At 47.8% G+C, this 15,288-nt stretch overlaps 1 protein-coding gene across 2 annotated transcripts in view; it reads right to left on the bottom strand.

The window, feature by feature from the left end:
* The window catches only part of ABI3 (ABI family member 3), a 38,779-nt gene that overhangs the window by 5,862 nt on the left and 17,629 nt on the right, over positions 1–15,288 (bottom strand). The window contains exons 1-5 of one of the 2 annotated variants that reach the window (XM_090044689.1): positions 14,378–14,527; positions 9,844–10,011; positions 7,805–7,981; positions 3,925–4,007; positions 894–989 (exon numbers count right to left, since the gene is read on the bottom strand). In XM_090044689.1, the coding sequence (XP_089900815.1) occupies positions 894–989; positions 3,925–4,007; positions 7,805–7,981; positions 9,844–10,011; positions 14,378–14,494 (641 nt within the window). In that variant the 5' untranslated portion in view covers positions 14,495–14,527. Of the gene's footprint in view, positions 1–893; positions 990–3,924; positions 4,008–7,804; positions 7,982–9,843; positions 10,012–14,377; positions 14,528–15,288 lie in introns of those variants that run through there. The other variant, XM_090044690.1, reaches the window with a different exon arrangement.

Raw genomic sequence — 15,288 nt, 5'->3', positions numbered from 1 at the left:
CCTCCCCCCATCCTCTGTTTATTTTCTTGTTGCTATCCCACGTTTTTCAACAGAAAAACATGGGATGACAGAGAGGGAAAAAGGGAAATGGGAAGAAAAATTCAGAGGTACAATATGGAAAGAAAATGCCCAGGGCAGTCCTCTCACCCCTCTCTCCCTGGCAGTGTGTCCTGTAGTTTTCTAGAGCTGCAGTGCTGCCAGAGGGAAACTTTAACTCCATTTTTTTTTACCACCAAAGACCATTTTGAGAGGGTAAAAAAAATTGATTTTGGTAGGAAAACAGGATTAATTCTCTCCCCAGCTGCCACAAACGTCACTGCTACTCTAGAAAGTTACAACTCCCCAAATTCCTTGCTCTTCATGACACACACCACCTGCCCTGGTTGCTCTTTACAGCTGGAGAGTGGTGGTGGGGCACGGGAGGAGAGGATGAGGTGCCCCCACCCCTGTCCTTCTAGTGCCCCTCCTCTAAAGTGGTGTCTAGGGCATCCCACTTGCCCACCTTGTATTGTGCTACGGGAAAGAGTCCACCAACCCTTGGAAAAATAACAAACTAGAATAAAAATTTTGGTTTCAAAAACTGAAATTGTGTCTTCAACTCAAAACACAAATTTTAGTTTCAAAATTTTTCTCACAGAAAATGATGGGAAACACTGCAAAAACCCCACCCAAAACAAGTCAAATGAAGTGTTTCACAAGACTCACTCTGTGGAACAGGTTTTTCTTAACAGTGCCAATTAAATATCCCAAACATGGGACTCCCCCAGACCTCAGATCCATTCTCAACTCTGCTGCAGGGCTGCAGGTCACTTCACCTCTACATTTCCTTGAAGTGCAAGTCACCCATCCCCTGTTAGGATGGACAGTGAATACCAAGCTGCTCAGACACCTACCTGAGCGATGTTAAAGATAATGTGGAGGTCGAAGCTGACAGTTTGCCTTCAGGAACCACAGGAGGCTGTATGGGCTCTGCGACACGAGGGTTTCTCCTGCAATCAAGACAGACATCTTCAGACCCATAATGGGCACCTTGGTTTTGGGAAGCAAACCCTTTGTCCCTTACCAAGTAAACACAAAGCATTTGACCCTGAGATTTGCCTAGGTGTTGGTCACAGATCTGCAGGAATTTAATAGTGATGGGTTAGAGTCAGTGCAGTGGTCCAAGACTTGGGAGATCTCCAGATGGTCTATTCCAAACTCTGCCACTGACCTGCTGCATGTCCTCAGCCAAGTTACCTTTCCTCCCTGTCTCTATCCCAGTCTATTGACCCGTAAGCTCATTGGGACAGGAAACATCTCACTGTGTGCTTGGACGGCACTTGAAACAATGAGGCTTCAATGAATCGTAACAGAAAGAGGCCACTTACCTAAACCAGAGCCCTGCATGACAGGGAAGATTATCTGACTGCATTAAGCTTCCTCATCGTGCAAGTGAATTCTGTCCTCTTAAACTGACAGGCTCTTTTTTTACCCAACGCAGAGCCAGCCAGAGCAGGGGTGAAACAAATTCCTCTCCACCACTGGACTCCACCAAAATATTTCACCTTGAACCCCCTGGAAGCTAACCTATTCCTGACAGTGACTTTCTGTATCAAGTGCATAGTTTATGGCAGGGATGGGGCTCTGGTGGGAGTTGCCCTGGTTCCTGGGCACAAGAAAGGAGATTGGTCTCCATAACCATTTCATCCATGGGGTGATAAGGACATGCTGAATGCTGTCCCTGAGTGTGCTTCTGATGAGCAGTATTGACTCCAAACCTTACAGCCTGCATGACTTTGCTCCCTCTGCTAAACCCTCTGTGCCCTACAGTTAATAACAGCCCCCTTCCTTTTTTGAATGGATTTATTGAGTGGTGCTCAATCTTTTAGCCCTCTGGGCCAGATGAAAGGGCCAGTCTGTGGGCTAGATCAGGCCCGGCACTTCCTTCACCCAGCCCCTTGCACCCAAATTGGGCCCATGTGACATCAACTGGCCCTGGGGGCCCAGATTGGGTCTTGCTCTGTCTTTGCCTAGCCCTGCATAACCAGATGGAGACCACACTTCCTCTAACCAAATTGGGTCCCATGCCACCCCAGCCTGGCCCTTTGTGTCTGGATCAGGCCCATACTACCCCAGCTAGGCCTGTGCTCCATGATGGGGTCAACATTGCTCTCACCTGGTCCTGTATGACCCAATTGAAGGGTCAAGTGAGGGCTTCCCCTGGTTCAGAAATTTGGCAGCAAGGGAGCAGCAATTAATCCTGCCATCACTCCCCTGCTGCCAAATTTTCAGACTAGGAGAAACCCCTGGATAACACAGCTCTCCAGGCCAGATGTGGCCTATTGACCAGGGGTTGAGCATCCCTGGACTTAATCTTCTACATAATCAGGTTACCAAAAGAGACTGTTCTCCTGATAAGTTCTCATTTCTCCACAGGTTTACTGTCCACTTCTCTTTTTAGTGACCAGTTTCATTAACATAATAGATAGAGGCAGATAGCTGTGTTAGTCTGAAGTCAGGCAGAAGGCAGGGCAGGGTAGAAATTAACTTGGGGGTTGGCAACATTTTTGGGCAGAGTGCCAAAGACACCCACAACCTCAATTTGTAAGATGTTGGCATGCCGGGGCAGACGGCAGAGGAGCCACGAGCAGCCCAGTTCTTCTTGTGGCAGCAGAGCTCCAGCCCTTTCCCTGCCGTCCACCCAGAGGCATGTGTGCCAAGCAAAATGCCTTTGCATGCCATGCTCTGACACCCACGCCAGGGGTTGCCTACCCCTGAACTAACTGGTTCAAAGAGGCATAAGCTTTCGTAGGCACAGCCTGCTCCAACAGATGCCATAAATCATAACAGGGTTTAATGTGTACTAACTCCACCTAAGTCTGTATCTGTTTCTTTGCCAGATCTGAGAAGGGTGTTTGTTCTAGGCTCAAAAACCTGTCTAATATTTCTTCCAAATCTAAAGCTGAACCAGTAAAAGATATCAAGTTTGCTTCTTGCAGGGGAGAACCAAACATCCAACATCTCCTGACAAAATGTTTTTCCCCACTGGAAAATGCTGATGTAACAAAATCAAAGAGGCATAAAATGTTCATAGATGAAAGCTGACTTCATCAGCTGGCAAGTGACAGCCTATAAAAGCTTATACCTTTCTAAAAGATTTAGTTTCTAAAACTTCAGACTAGCAACTTCTCTCTGTCTCACTCTATGGAACCTATTGATTTGGTTAATTATTGGTGGGAAATTATCTAAATGTTTTATTTTGACTTTAACAGGATAGAATACAGTCAAAAAGAGAAACTTTGAAATGAAATATTTTAGTGGAGTCAAAATGAAATATGGGGGGGTAGTTAACAAATGGAAAATTCAGATTTCTGCTTGTCATCCCAATTTAGGACAAAATTAAATTTAAAAAAATTGCAGAATTTTTCCCCACCCTGAGAATTTTGTTTTTTGTGGGGGTTTTTATTTATCAACCTTCCTGGAAGGCTAGGTCAATAGTACTATCAACTTGGCCATAACCTATTTGCAGGACACATGTATAAATGGTTTAAAAGTGTTAATGACTGATTAATGTTTGTTACAGCTTGTTGATTACCTAAGTCGCATGTGTTCTTCATAGTTATAAGCACACACTAAGTATTCTAGTTGCTGTTGAACCATGGCCTGAACATCCAACTGATCTACTGGATTCTAAAGCAAGTAATCCTCCTAATTACAAAGATATCCACCGAATTATTCATAAACTCTTTCAAACCATTTCTGAATGGAATCTTCCTATAAAAACCCATGACCATATTTGATTAAGGGCCTGTCTCAGGCAGATATATGACCATCAGGAGTAGACCTGAAGGATTATTTTCCAGTAGGAAGATCTTGCTCTCTCTATTGTGGATGGACACAGCAGAACAGACAGGAACCACATGTCCATGGGTGCTCCAGGCTCACCCCAGGGTATTTGAAGACTGTCCTGCTGTCTTGATTGATTTCCGAGCCAGGGTTCCTGTCCGGGACAGTTGTGTGCTCTGGTCCTATGGAGAAAGGAGAAAAGGCATCAGTATCAGTTAGGGGGAAAACAACACAGAGAAACTTAATTGACAGAAACTCACTGCCTGGAGCATGGCATGCTAGGGGGGAGTCTAGCTGTGTGCATGGGTGGATCTAGGATTTTGAAAAGCAGGGTACAGATGGTGAGGTGCATCCTCCTCCTTTTTTCCAGTTAAAAATACAGCAGAATAGTCAAAGGAAGGATAGCTTGATTAGTGGAACATTAAGGCCATTAAAAATGAGAGAGGGTTGTTAGCACCTATGGAACGAAGAATTTAGAAGGAATCAAATAGATTATAACGAGCTATGAAGTCAGTTGACTCTGTCATTGCTGCCTGAATAAAAATGCTGCTGCTGTTGCTGCCAGGCAGTTGGTTTTAAACTTTGGGTGGACCAGAAATCAAAGTGGCACCACTGTACCCCCACTCCAGATCTCCCCCTGGCTGTGTCAGATGAGAAAAGACCAAGATCACTTTGTATCTTAAAGCTTATCATGGCTTAGGGAAATTTCCACAAAATATGCTGCACTGGCACAACAAACAAGGGCTTGTTCAGAAGTAGCTTGGCCTGGAAATCTACTGGTTTAGATATACTGGGAGGTGGGGTGTCTATGCTGATGTAGACAGGGCTGTAGAGAAAGTAGGAGGCAAACTGATCTGTGCTCAGGCTATTGGTCTGCCTATGTTCAGAATAAGTTTCCAAAAGCCAAGCAGGTCTCCATCTGTGCTCTGTGGACAAACATTTCTCCACTTGGCATCTCCTTTGGTGGTAAAAGGGAGAAGTCAAGGACTGTGTGGATAACAAAACCAAAGTAAGTGACTTCTCCTCATCTGGATCCAGGTGCATAAGCACATGGCAGGGTGGAGGAAGTCTGGACCATTATATTGGCCAGACAGCATCCAACCAGTATCTATCACCAGCACTACATTCAAAGGCACTTTGAAATACCTAAAAGGACAAGCAGTCCCTAAAAGGGCACACCTACCCCACAACTGCTCTTTATGCAATAAACACAGCCTTTTATTACTGGCTCAGAAGAACAAAGTCTTTGTAGAATCAGGAAGGAAAGCCTGGAGCATAACCACTACAGGGCTGACCTAGAGTCCTTCAAAGTCCATGGGAGTCTTTTCACTGATTTCAGTAGGCTTTGACTCAGGCCAAAGGGAACTAAGCACGTCAGGTGCCCATGTTGGCAATTTGAGACCTATCTGTTGCAAAGGGAGCTGAGCATTTTAGAACATCCAACCCTTCACTTCCTCACTGGGGTCTGATCTCTTCTGGTATAGTCTGGTGCACACTCACCCTCTTTGCTCCAGGCTCAAGGCCTCATTGAAAAGCCACATCAGGCCAAAGGTGCTGCTCACTGAGGCAACAAAAATCTGCAAGAGCTGTGCTGAGGAAACAGCCCTCTGCATTGCAGTGAGGGCCCAGCTGAGAAAGTGGAGGCAGTCGTGGGAACAGCGCAGCTCAGCAGACAACTTCCCCTCCACAAAGCTAACCCAACCTCAGCTAGTTTCAGTCTTGAGTGGTTCCAGTCCCCTGTGATGATGACACCCTCCTATGTGAGGACTTATCTTTTCTTTAGTTCTTAAATGTAACTTGCAAAGGAGGGGAAATAATAAGCAAAGGCTTTGGAGCACTTCTGCTTTCCACTGGATTCCCAAGTGGTGAAAAAGTCTCCTGAGTCTGGAAACAAAAGGATTCTAATTTCCCAGGTGCCAAGAAAGCAGCCTTACACTGACTAAGACAGGCCAGAAATAGTATTGTCTCAAAAAAAATTTACTAATTTTTATTGATTCCAAATCTGCAGGGAAGAAAAGATTGTGGGTGCGAAGCCCCAACCTCCCTTGCTTTGGTGGCTGTGGGGAAAAAGCTCTAAGCATGCAGATCTGAGCCATCCAAAAAAAATCAAAAATAGAGAAGGCAGGGAAGATGCGCTGAAGCAGCCAAGAGGTGTCCTTGCCAGATTTGCTTACAACATCACAGAGAAAGGGGAAAGAAAAGGCAAGAACAAGTTTATTTTCGTTTTCTTTCCTAGATCGCATTTAAGGGAAGAGAGACCTGGGGCTGCGGGAGAGCACTGCGGTGTCCAAAGAGAGTTGGAAGAAGACTGCTTCAGTAGAATTGAATCTTCTGCTCTGCTACAAACTCAGTGTATGATCTTGAACAAGTCCCTTAGCCCCTCGGGGCCACACAGACTTCTTCCATCTGGATAATAGCACTTTCCTGTGCTAGGGAGGTGCAGAGAAGGAAGACACACTACAGACTGCAAGTTGCTCAGATAGCACGGCAATTGAGGCCATGTGATGAACTTAGGGACACTGGGAATACTGCTCTTTTCCCCAGGATTCCTCTATAGGGCAAAACATGGGGAGAACACCATCACAAGCAGACTGAAGTATGGGCACCTTTTCCCTCCCACCCCATGTGTCAGCATGAGGCTGTGGGGGTTGTTGCAGTGTGAGCAAGCTTGGGTCAGGACAAACAGGGACAGCAAACATCCTTTCTGGTCCCAGGGGCACGGCAAGGTCTCTTGTCCCATCTAGCCCATCTCTGGGGGGCGGGTGACCAGAATGCCAGCTGAGCTGCACCATACTTCGTTAGTTTATATCCAGGTTGGTAATCAATGGCTCTGTTCTTTGATGGCCTAAAGCCCCACTGGGCTTGGGCAGTCGTGTTTCCCTCCGTTCCAAGACTGGGTCACTCCAGCACTGGCTTCGCCCTTTCTCCTTTGGCCACAGCTCCCCCAAGGCCTCTGTCACTTGCTGAACGCTAGTCTCATGTCTTTCAAAGAGGAACGGGAGGGCCCGTCTGTGGCTCACCAAAGGACTCCAGCGCTCCACAAAGGAAGTGCTTGGAGACTCTCTGTCTGTTGCTCAATTAATCAAGTCTGCTGAATGTAGCAATTACCGTGGTCCAGCAGCCTCCTATGTCTTGTGTACCAGCTCTAGTTTTGTTGAACAAGCTTTAGTTCAAGCACCTCAGCTGCCATTTTTAAGTGCGGGGGCACTGATACATGAGAACACAGTGGCACTTTAAAGCAGCTGTTGGAGCTACTCTAATCAAAGTGCTACCCACGGATCACATATAAAAGGCCAGGCCTCCAGCCATAAACCAGGGTTAATGTTTCAAGGCCTTACAGAAGCATCAAAGGATTAAATGTTTGTAAAATGCAAAGCAGATCTTTCGCCTACCCATCACTCTAGCCCTGTGCATGCCAGGTTGGACCCAGCCCCACATGCAGTGAATTGGGCTTGCTACTTCAGCCCCGGCTCCATGAACACTGAATGAGGCTTGGCAGCCCAGCCCCAGCGCTGGCCCTATGTGTGCTTACTGTCCCAGCCCTAGCCCTAGCCTTAGCCCTACATGCACCAGATCAGGCTTGCTGCCCTGGCCCAGATGCTGGATCAGGGCTTTTGACCCAGCCCTGATCACAGGCCTTATGCAGCACACAGGGTCATGTCATCTGGCTTGTGGGGTTTGGAAATTTGGGGGCAGGGGAGCAGTGCCACCATACCCCCACTGCCAAATTTCTGGACCTGTGAGAAGCCCTGCAAGCCAGATGACACCGCTCTTCAGCCCAGAGGTTGAGCACCACTGCTCTAGGGGACAAACTTTCTCTTTCTTGGCTTCTAAACAACATTTCTCTTTCTTTTGCTGGCCCAAAAACTTCCAGCCAAGCTACAGCAATTCTTACTGGGAGCCTCAGTGAGGTCGCTTCATGCGCTGCCTGGCCAAGGAACACCCCCTCAGACATATTTCACATGCGGTGTTGCCTGACCTTTATCCCATGGCCAACATCATCCAGGATGCTGAAGTTGAGAGGCTTCCGGAAGTAGGGTTCCCGGCTTTCTGGGTTCTGCGGGTAGATGATTTTCTGGTAGAGTGGGGGCTTCTTGCAGACGGCCAATGTCCCGATCTCCCGACGAGCCACCTTCTCCTTGTGCATGTCAACCATCTGCAGAGAATCACTCTCATCACACAGTCCTCTTTTGAGGGGGGTCCCTCAAAACCAGGACTTGCAAGTCTTCAGAGGCATAAGTTCTGTACCCCCCTCCAACCCTTAAATTTAGGGAGGTCCAAAAATACTCTCCTCCTCTCAAAGGAATGGGCTCTGATTAAACCTAGAATGGCTGGAGCCACGACTCCAAGGTCGCCTTTTTGGCTGTGCTATGAACTCTTCGTCGCACCAGCCTCTATGAAGTGATGGGAAGGATTGCTACCTCACAGAGAGGATGCCCTACTAACAGCGTTCCTCCAGTGACTTCCCCAGACCTACACCAATTTATACCAGCAGCAGATCTGGCCCTTACAGATCTCTGAAGGACAGAGATAGGGGCCAGAAGGGATGGTGAAAAAAAAAAAATGGTGATTATTTTTGCTCCAAGACACACAAGCTGCTGTTAATCCATTTCACTGCTGCTTCCTGAGGAGTTTTTCATAATAAATTAAGACTCCCCAGCGAACAGGAAAGTTACCAGGCAACTTTCAAGCAACAGGAAGGGGGCTGGCGGCTGTCACTGGGCTCTGCACGCATCCGTATATTCCAGGAGGATAAGAGGGGGCGGGGTGGTGAACATGCAGATTCCCAGGGGCTTTATGAGCGAAAGCAAACCCTTCAGCTTGCTGAAGAGGAGGCATTTCCTTTGTGGTAAAGGACAGTGCATGTGAGAAGTTAGCAGGCAGCTCCAGGGTGTCTCCACCAGCCCCTCTCCCAGGTTGCAGTGTGCATGTTTGCACAAGCTGCAGTCCCAGGGAAGGCTTTTTGTGAGGTTCTCAGCAACCCCAGCCCTCCTGTTATGCAGTGGGGGCAGTGCGGACAGGCATTCAGCCCCTCTGAAAACCAGGCCTCAGCGTACCCCTGAAAGGTTCTGTGGGGGAATCACCAATTCTTCTTAATAGGATGATGCCCCTTCATCGGGGACACAGGCCCCTTTGTGCCAGATGCAGATTTGCACATCGGAGCTGTAGCCACTAGCCAATCTATAGGGGGACAACACCCCAGCCAGGAAGCATGGACTAGAGAGGACCCTGCTGCAATAATATGTAGTGGACCCCACTTGTGCCCACAGGGATATTTGACCCCCCCCCCCCCCCCCCCCCCCCCCAGAGCTTCAGTACTGAAAACACAAGTACTCCCCCTGCGTCCTGCACTGCACATGCTGTAGTCCACATTCTCAATAGTATTTAGGCACCCAACTTCCATCAAATTCAACTTCCATTTTAATTCTCTTCCTGAAATTGATTTGTGTTGGTTCTTTGGAGACCTCTGAGGATTTTGACCTAAGTATACTCATAGAATCACAGAAAAGCAGGCCTGGAAGGGACCTCAGGAGGTCATCTAGTTTGATCCCCTGCTCAAGACAAGATCATCGCTGTCTCAACTAGCTCAGACAGGTGTTTGCTTAATCTACTCTTAAAACTGCATGACACAAAGCTCCATTACCAAGAACATCTTAATTTGCCACAGGTAAATTAGGGGCACAAGGGCACTGTCACTGTCCTGCTGCTGCAAGGACAGGAACTACTTTGTTCAAATGCACTTGAGAAATCCAAGGGAAAGGATCATGTCCTCTGGTACAGAGGAAAGCAAAACCCCTTCAAGTCCATGCCAATCTGACTGTGGGGTAAAATTCCTTCCCCGTCTTCAATATGGCAATCACTCTGACCTTGAGTGGAGGGGTAAGACCCTCTAACCAGGAACCTCCAGGTTTTTCAGGCCCAGCATAAGCCTCTGGACCTATCTCTGTGTAAGGCTGAAGACTACCTCCCCACAGTGCAGCTGTCATAGGCAGTGGATCAGAGCATGTTCCCACCCACCTGTGCAGTAGAGCAGATGCTGGCTTCTACCTGGCGCAATTCAGCCGCCTGCAAGTCCAACATTTTCAGGACCTTGCTGGCCAGGTTGCTGATCTGGTAGGCCACGCTAGCCAGGGACTGGGCACTGTAAGCCATGGTCTCCTCCAGGGCTTTCCGCTTATCTTCTGCCTGAAAGAGAAAAAGTCCGAGTCACCCAACCCAGAAGGAACATTAGTACCACTGCAATGGAGTAAAAAGACCTGGAGAGCCAGAAGCCTGGTGTGGCCCTGCCTGTTGAGCTGGGGCATTAAGGGGTAGGGAGAAAGGCTGCATTTGACATTTTACCACCACATTCTTTACAACATTTGGTCCTTGGGGAACTCAGATAGTAGCTCTTTAGCCTCTAGGCCAACCATCTTGGTGTCTCAAGAGAAGGGAGAAGATGGCAGAGGAGGCTGGTCTATTTTTTGCGTGTGAATGTCAAGTTGGTTTCAGGGGCAGGTTTGACAGCTCCGGACACTCTGTCTCCAGGGCATGCTCAATGCAAACTTCTCCCTACTTTTATGCCTGGGTGCGGTTTTGAAGAGGCCATCCTCTAGGAAGTTCGATCTCCAGCAGCCAATTAGCTTCACAAGCAAGATTGTCAACAAGGGGAGCAAAAAGACACCAGGCCCTTGGAACCAAGCTGAGCCCACCGACTCTCGTACAGACCTCCAAGCAGCCTCCAGAAATCTAGTCTGATAAAATACTAGCTTTCATGGATGCGAACCACTGCTCTTTTATAGGTAGAATTAGAGTTTCTCAGCTGTGTGTTACAAGCCCTATACTCACTGCTAATGGAGAGTCTCTTTTAGTTGAAAAGTTAACAGTACTACCCACTCCCCCCACCACGCACATCATACGAAGTTTTTTAAAACAAGAACATCCAAATTCTAGCCCTGCCATTACGATACAATTCCACCCAACATCACAGCCTGCCCCAAAGAGCCAGAGATGAAATTTCCACAGGCACGGATGGGTTGCACTGTTTTTTCATCCAAGCCAAATTCAGAAACCTGGGACCTGCCCCTGACCCCTTACAAGGCCCCTTGTACTGAGAGAGGACAGGCTGGTCAATTATACCCTCAAAAATGTGATTATTGTTGGCAAGAGGTGGTGCTCGCAGGAAGCAGAGCGCTCCAAAGGCAGATTCTTTAGAGACAGCACCTTTTAATTTCAGTCCAGCTTAATTTGAGGACATTTCCTTCTGCTTTCCAAATGCATCAAACTTCCTTCAGTAGCATCAACAGAACAGAGGGAGGTCACTGACACCAATTACTCAGTGGTGCTTGTTTCTGTCTAAAACTAACCACACCCCGGCCTTGTTGTGAGGATAAATGGAGCTGTTATTCCCAACACGAATGAAAAAAAGCATAGATGAGTCCTCACATGGAAAGGGGCTCAAATCTTACTGCAGGACAAAAGGCAATGAAATCTTCTGTTTCATTAATGGAAATAAAGGCCTGATCCAAAAGCCCTCCAGGCTGTGGTGAGACTCCCATTGACTTCATTGTATGTTGGGCCAGGCCCTAAATTCCAGTTTTCTGTTCCAACAGATGTAACTTCTAAGGTAAGAGGCAAGGCACAGGCAGTACCTCTATGCTGCTGTGTTTCTGCCAGCTGGGATTTCCTGAGCTCTCACAAGCTAAGCAGGTCTAGGTGAGCTCTGTTTTTGCATGTCAGTTAGTGATTTGATAGATCACCCTTCTCTCTGTACCAGCACTTCTATCCTGGTGTTAACAAGAACCTGGTTCTGCTTTCCAAGCTATTGTCTATTTGTCATTATAAGAGATTGCAGTGCTAAAAGTGAAACACCACTATAGCTTGATTGTTAACCCCAGCATCCTGGCCAGAAGCCGTCTTGAACATTATGTCCTACATCATAATATTGACATTCCACCTTTATTTCCAACCATTCAGCTGTTTGTGCTATAAAAAGGTGTTGTCTATGACCCTGGGGTGCCATCCCAGTGGTGGCCGCATTTCAGAAGGAGCAGTTAGTTCACTTTAGACACGCAGAGGGCCATGATTTTCCAAGGTCCCTTCCAGCCCTAATACCTATGAAATCTATGAAATTCACACAGCTTTTCAAATCTGTGGTGGGAAAGTGATTAAAGCCTTGGACCTGGGCTTAGGAAACCTGGGTTCAAGTCCTATTTCAGCCATGGGCACCTGGTGAGGGGCTGAGCCAGTTACTGAACCTCTGCGCATCAGTTTCCCCTTTATAAAATCTGGATAATGTTTCCTTTGTCTATTTAGAGTGAGCAGCACCCATCAGCAGAGACCCCCCCCCCCACCTCAACTCTGGCTTCCTGCCACTGACAAAATGCAAATAATATGATCAGTTCAGAACCATTCTTTATTGCCATTTGCTGGAAGGCTGTGATGCTTCAGTGGCCAGGAAAGGAAAGACGCTGACCTTTCTTTCCATAAGCAGGCACAGGACAACACTGGACTGACCTGGGAGGCCCCTTCCTGCCCCATGAGACCCTAGAACAGCCCTCCCCCAGCAACTGTCGCTGAAACCTGATGACAAAGAGCAAAAGGGAGGAACTTCAAGGTCAAAGCCACAGCTCAGAGACATAGGGCCTTCATTTCAGGGGATCTTGCTGCTTCACAGGTGTGTGGGCTGAGCAGTATCAAGCAGCCTTCCTCCCCGCATTTCCTGTCACACGCATTGCAATGAGGACCATTTTCACCTGTGCACTGACCTGTAACATCTTTCCCCATATTAATGTGTGAATAATGTACCGTGCTTCCCCTTTAAGCAAAACATAAAATCTGTCTGGAGTCATCAAAACAAACACTGAACAAATACAAGGGGTCCTTTAGTCTTTTCCCACCATATATTTCAGTGCCTATAACCACAGACCAACAGGATGACTTCACAGCTAAGACAGTGGCTAAGACTCAAAACATGTAGGGTCAGTTCCTGCCTCTGCCACACACTCCTTGTATGACCTTGGGTAAGTCACTTAGTCCTCCTGGACAAGTCCCTATCCAGAAATGGAGATAATGCTTCCTTGCTTGGTCAGTCTTATCTATTTGAATTATAAACTTTTTTTGGGATAAGGCAGTCACTAACTATGTGTTTGTAAAGCACCATAAACAAGAAGGTCTTTAAAAGCTTTTGTAAGACGATTCCAAATATGGGCTTGTCTGGTATCCTGTCAGAGACATTGTTCTGTCTCTGGGCTTTATATTGCCGCCTGGCATGGCACTTTTCATGTAAAAGCAGGAGGGAAATCCCTAGCAGGATCCTACCAAGGGAGCTATCCCCTGCTTTCGTTTTCACACTTTGCTCTGAGCTATCCCAAGAGTTGCCACAGCTCGGGCCTGGGCTGTGCTTTTCTAGGGCAAGAGAGATCTGACAAGTTATATTTTGCAGTCACAGGGGTCATTACTTTTTTGGCCACATAAGTCTGATCATGCCTGCTTAGCAGATCAGTAGCTGTTTGTCATTATCAGCAAAGTAGCACCCACAAACCCCAGCTGAGATCACGCCCTTATCCACTGGATGCCATACAACCCCATAACCACTGTCTTCACAATGGGAGAGATGTGTTCTCAGTTCAATGTGAAATCCTAAGACAAACAAGGCAGTGTGCCATTTTTGCGCAAGTTACCTAGTTGAATTAGAAAGGAACCGGGGTTCAGATCCTCAAAGGTACCTAATTCTCACTGGAGCCAAAGGGTATTAGACACCCAGATCTCTTTAAGAACCTGGGCCAAGGCTCTGACTTGAGTGAAGAATGCCCTTTCTCTCCACGGTGCAGACAGGGCCATAGTGTGGGAGTTAGTGCACTAAAATGTTGACAGTCTAAGGCAGTGCTTCTCAACCAGTATGCCACAGCACGCTGAGGTGCCTTGAGCTCCTGTCAAGGGTGAGGTGGAGTGCCACACAATGTTAGGTGCGCAATCACGATTCACAAGATAAACCCAGAAATTTCCAATAGAAATCCCTAATGTTAAATATACTCTGATCTGTTGTAGTCTTTCTGAGTTCTCTGCAACAAAAAAAATGCTGTATTTTGTCTGTAGTCAAAAAATGGATGAAAGCTAAGAACTGGCATTTTCCAAGGGGTGCTTTGCATCTAACAAACAGTGCCTTGAGTCTAAAAAGTTTGAGAACCACTAGTATAAGGAAATAGGACACATGAGAAGGAGGAACTTCTCTGAGATGACAGCAAACCAGGGGCAGAGCCAGGATGAGAACCCAGGGATCACACTCCAGCCCAATACACTCTTCCCCAGCACAAACTCACTCCCCAAAGCTACAATGTTTTTTCTGTTACACACAGGCTATACAACACCCCTCTTAATCTTCTGTACAAGCTGCCTTTCTCCACAGCCTCACAACCCCCAGTGACTGCTGCACCTGCTGTTTCAACAAGCTGCCACTTGCCACATTGCTTCCTTTCCCAGACAGGTGTCCTGGCTCCTCCTAGCCCCAGACACCTCCCCTGGAGCCATGGGGCACAGCTGGGCATGCGGAGGCCAGCAGGGACACGCTCACCTGCATGTAGTTGTTCTCACAGTAGTCAGCCACTTTGTGGAGGTTGCTGTAATTGTCCCGCAGGACCTGCCTGGCAGAGGGGATCTCATGCTGCTGTAGCTGCTGCAGCTCAGACATGCTGCTCTGGGTTGCTGCTTTGCTCTGCACCTCTACCACTTCCTTCTCTGTGAGGTCTGCTGTCTACACAAGGGTTTTGAACCTTGCAGCACTCAGAGCCATTGGCTGGGGGCCCAGTCACACTCGGAACTGGCCTCCACCTCCCCTTTGCATTGTGGAGACAAGCTGACGCCTTCAGCATAAACCCTCAAGGTTCACCGCGAACACGGCCTGTCATCCAGTTGGCCGACTTTGAGGGATCTCTGCCCCAAAGCCTTTGCTAGCTGCCCTCACAGCACAGTCTGCATCTGAAGGCTATCACAATGATTGAGGAAGAATAGGAAATTGCCACCCGATGCACTGTTCTATACCTCTTGTCTGTGCACTGGACTCCTCCACCCTCCGGGAGGCTTGCACTCAGACTGGATCACAGTGCAGATAGACAGGTGTTAAAGCACAGAGCCGATCCCCTCAGCTTGGGTCTGGAGGGAGGAGAATTGATGGAGACAGCAGCCTGCACCAGCAGACATGCTCCTGGGACACTCCAGGGACCAGGATGGGAGCAAAGTAATGGTCATAGAGGATGTGAGTCATGCTTTCCTGAGGCAGGGAGAGGGGAAAAGTGGGGCTGAACTTTCAGGCTGCCTCAGACTCCTCAGCCTACCCCACTACTGCCACCTGCTTGCAATGTTTGGTCCAACAGCCATGGCTAAACCAGATGTGGTCCTTGAAGCCTCCTGACAGAAACACAGCCTTACAGCACAGCTCTGGAGCAAAAGGCTTGGCCCTTCTGAAACCAGCAAGGGGAGAGCTGA

Source organism: Crocodylus siamensis, chromosome 4, assembly GCF_052110815.1.
Source record: "Crocodylus siamensis isolate JL-2025a chromosome 4, ASM5211081v1, whole genome shotgun sequence".
Classification (NCBI taxonomy): domain Eukaryota; kingdom Metazoa; phylum Chordata; order Crocodylia; family Crocodylidae; genus Crocodylus; species Crocodylus siamensis.
Note: the sequence above shows the minus strand (reverse complement) of the source record. Positions and strands in the feature narration are given on the sequence as shown.